Genomic DNA, 4,267 nt, shown 5'->3' with positions numbered 1-4,267 from the left:
CCTGAGCTCCTATTGCCGTTTGAAGAAATGCACCACTCGTAACCAAAAACAACCAATCAGAGCCAAGATGAGGGTCTTGGTACTGTCAATTAGCATCATGATTATGTGCTAAATGTGCTTATGGCAGAGACACACGTAACTCACCATTACAGGTAAACTGTTTATCTCCGGTCATTGGTGGCCATGCTAAGTAACCTGAACATTCATGATAGGCTCTGCTGATGGGGACAAGTATGGGGAATTTTTTTTTGCCATAATTGAAGAGCACACATTTTCAGTCTGAAAGCAGGATTTCATGTCTTTTGTTCTCAAAACTTCAAATACTTGTGCTTACATTCTCATTTTGAAAGTAGGATTCATGTCTTTCTTCTCAAAACTTGTAATACTTGTACTCCAAACTTCTGCTTGCTTTCAAATATTTCTTTCAAATATTTATGGACTCCATAAGTTTGAAGACACGGACCACTCTACAAAGTCTTGGACCGCTACGTCAGTTAGATCAGTTGAATCAAGCTAACTACGCAACAGCGGAATCTTCCAACAGCCCAAGTCCATGGAGACACCAGAGAAGACGTGAGAGAAAACAAAAGCGAGGGTGTCGCGGTAGACTTACAGCTAAGCTAAAAGCTATCCCTTTCCAATTGCTGCTTCCCTCCATCTTGCTTGCTAACGTACCATCCCGTAAAAGCAAATTGGACTACCTGAAACTGGATTTAACCACAAAAAGGGAAACAAGAAACTGCTGCATTCTCATTTTCTGTGAGACATGGCTAAACTCATCTGTCCATGATAATGCCATCGGCCTGGATGGGCTAACAACTTTTAGAGCTAACAGGAGACCCATACTTTTACTGGTAAATCCAGGGGAGGTGGTGTTTGTATTTACATTAACAACAGCTGGTGTAACAATGCCACCCTGGTCTCCAGTCATTGCTCTGTGGACATTGAGTTTATGATTGTGAGATGCAGACCTTTCTACCTACCTCGGGAATTCACGACTGTTACTATTTTTGCTGTCTACATCCCGCCCAGCGCCAACACCAAGCAAGCACTGAGTACTCTTCACCATGCCATCAGTGACAGACAATCCATATACCTGGAGGGTGTTTTTATTGTTGCTGGAGACTTTAACGAGGCTAACATAAAGACTGTTCTTCCTAATTTCCATCAACATGTGGATTTTCCAACCACAGGAGAAAACACACTGGATTTGGTCTACACCAGTGTTTCTCAGTTCCGGTCCTCAGGCCTCCCTGCCCGGCATGTTTTAGGTGTTTCCCTTCTGCCACACATCTGGATTCAATATTTGGGTGATTAACAGACTTCTGCAGTACTTGTTGGTCATGCAATCATTTGAATCAGCTGTTCTGGTATAGTGGCACATCTAACACATGCAGAGCAGGGGGGCTGAGGACTGGAATTGAGAAGCACTGATCTACACCAATATCAAGAAAGCTTTCAGAGCAATCCCCTGGCCCCATCTCGGCTCTTCAGATCGCCTTTCAGCGTACCAGTCACTGCTCACCAGACAAAAACCTGTGGTGAAGAAGGAGAGAGTGCGGCCTGAGGCAACTATGTCTGCACTGCAGGACTGTTTTGAGTGCAAAGACTGGGGCATGTTCACAGAGGCAGCTACGAACAACCAAAACACAGATGTGAAGGCAGCATAATGCTGCCTTCACATCTGGTGACATGGTCGCATTTAGATCATCAAGGGCCAATCTAAACTGTGTCAACAAGGCAGCAAAACATGCCTATAGTCAAAAGATCAAAGGTTTCTTTCATGATGGCAGCAACACCAGACAACTGTGGCAGGGCATCCAGTCTGTGACTGATTATAGATCCACATCTTCATCCTCCCAAGATGATATTAGCTTCCTTAATGAGCTCAACAACTTCTTTGGAAGATTTGAAGCCCTAAATAAAACCCCTGCAAGGAAGGCTATCCCTCACCCTGATGAACAGGCCCTCAGGCTCGAAACATCTGCTGTGTGAAAATCCCTGGGGAAGGTCAATAAACGAAAAGCTGCAGTTTCCAGCAGGGTTGATCAAAGAGTGTGCAGACCAGCTAGACCATGTGCTCACGGACATCTCCAATATGTCTTTGTACCAGACCTTTGTCCCCTCATGGTTTATGTCAGCTATTATTATTCCAGTGCCCAAGAAACCAACATCTCATGTCTTAATGACTTTTGACCCGTTGCATTAACATCTATCATCATGAAGTGCTTCGAGAGAGAGGTTAAGGGTCATATAATCTCTATACTCCCTCCATCATTTGACCCATTCCAGTTTGCATACAAACCGAAGTTCCTGACTCCACTGCTCTTCATCTGAACCTGGTACACCTGGAGAAAAGAAACACCCACGTACAGATGCTATGTTTAGATTTCAGCTCAGCATTTAATACGATCATTCCCCAGGATCTGGTATGCAAACTGGTCCCACTGGGATTCATTCAACACTCCACTGCTGGACTTCCTCACCGACAGAACTCGGTCTGTCCGTGTGGGTAATAACACAATATTATTTATTATTTATTTATTTTATTTATATTTTTATTTTTTATTTTTTTCACAGATTTTTCATCTCATACCACATTGTCACGGCATGGTTACACTTTCAACAAATATGGGGAAAAAAATAAATAAATAAACCATTTACATATTGTTAAAGCTATATACTGCAGCTTTAACAATGTTAACAGTGACCTTTCTGCCTGTAGAGATTTGGAATGTAATGTTTTCCCATTTGGATTGTTTTTCAGCATTCCTCCAGTGTTCCAGTGAGATAAATGCCCCAGTCATCATTTTTGTGTCCAAAATGTTTGCTGTGGACACCAAAACTTTGCCTCAGAAGAGACAGAGGTAAATGTGATCAATAACCTGTGTAGTGTTGATGTATGTCATCCAGCTCTGCCCATAAAAACATGCAACTGTTAGTATTTAATATGGTATTTGGTTGTGTGAGGTTTGAATGACATGACAATACATAAATGTATAGATTGAAAGGAAGCTTAGGTAGGGGTGTGACAGTCATGGGTAGAGTCGGTGAATAAAATGGAAATCAAATCTATAAAATTCTGGTACAAACGGATGTCTGAGTGTTCAGTCCTGCATCCTGAGCAGGACAAGTTGAAAGTAATTTCCAGCAGAATCAGACTCAGAAGTCAGGAGTTTTTTTGTTTGTTTGTTTTTTTAACTATTCTCAGTCATTCAGTGATTTGCTCACCCTGAACCTTGTGTGTCAAAATCTTAGACACATATTTGTTTTTTATGGAACAGTGTCTAGAACAAAGCTTGTGTTTGGCTAATCTCCTTCCTGAGCAGCAGATCTCTGCAGCTTCTCCAGAGTTACCACCGGCTTCTTAGCGGCTTCTCTGGTTAATGTTGTCCTTGCCTAGCCTGGCCTGTCAGCTAAGGCAAGGTAAACTGTATTTATATAGCACCCTTTCCTTCACATACCGTTTCATAAAAAAAATGAAGCACCTTGTACTTTGAACATCATGATGGTGTTTGTTGCAGTGTTTCCCTGACACTGACTTGTATGTTTTAGATGTTCCCCTTCTTTAACACACCATTCAGATGATTGCAATTCAGCAAAACCCCATTAATCAGCCATGAATTAAAATCATGTGTGCTAAAGCAGGAGAATGTCTAGAACTTGCAGGTTGCGTCCCTTGAGGACCAAGGTTGAAAAACTTTGCTGTAATGAACCTCTGAGGCCAGAAATAGAACAGCTGCTTTCAAATCACACAATGGTTTTCTAGTGGATTCTTTAGGAAACATTTGTTGAACTGACCAAATTATTACCAACAAACTAGTCATATCCTCATTAATAAAACACATATCAGATCTAAGTGAGTTTCACCTGAACTTTAAAACCAAATTAGCTTCTTTTTTATTGATGCTTCTATAAAAATATGCAAAACAACCTCAGGAAATACTATCAATCAATCAATCAAATTTTATTTGTATAGCACATTTTCAGGGTGCTATACAAATATTATTATATTTTAATATATGTTTTAATATATGTTTAATATAGTTAGGCCATTGAGTAACTATATATTAAATATTTTTGCTACCATATTTTATCTGCTTTTTTGAAGGTAAATTGACATATTGGTACAATAATATGTTTCTGAACATTCAAGTAGCATGTCACTTTCAGTGACGTGCGGTGAGGTTCGTTGCTGGTGAGGCACTGACTTATGACTTAGACACCATGCATGTTATTGGACATACGGAAATTTAGCGCAAGCATA

The 4,267-nt window shown here is 40.7% G+C and overlaps 1 protein-coding gene across 4 annotated transcripts in view; it reads left to right on the top strand.

Moving 5' to 3' along the window:
* efl1 (elongation factor like GTPase 1) overlaps positions 1-4,267 on the top strand; it is a 53,466-nt gene that overhangs the window by 24,047 nt on the left and 25,152 nt on the right. For all 4 annotated transcript variants that reach the window (XM_015054855.1, XM_015054853.1, XM_015054854.1 and 1 more), the window contains exon 12: positions 2,768-2,867. In XM_015054855.1, coding sequence (XP_014910341.1) covers positions 2,768-2,867 — 100 coding nt within the window. The remainder of the gene's footprint in view (positions 1-2,767; positions 2,868-4,267) is intronic.

This window comes from Poecilia latipinna, unplaced genomic scaffold, assembly GCF_001443285.1.
Source record: "Poecilia latipinna isolate Pla-1442-1.1 unplaced genomic scaffold, P_latipinna-1.0 Scaffold1282, whole genome shotgun sequence".
Taxonomy (NCBI): domain Eukaryota; kingdom Metazoa; phylum Chordata; class Actinopteri; order Cyprinodontiformes; family Poeciliidae; genus Poecilia; species Poecilia latipinna.
Note: the sequence above shows the minus strand (reverse complement) of the source record. Positions and strands in the feature narration are given on the sequence as shown.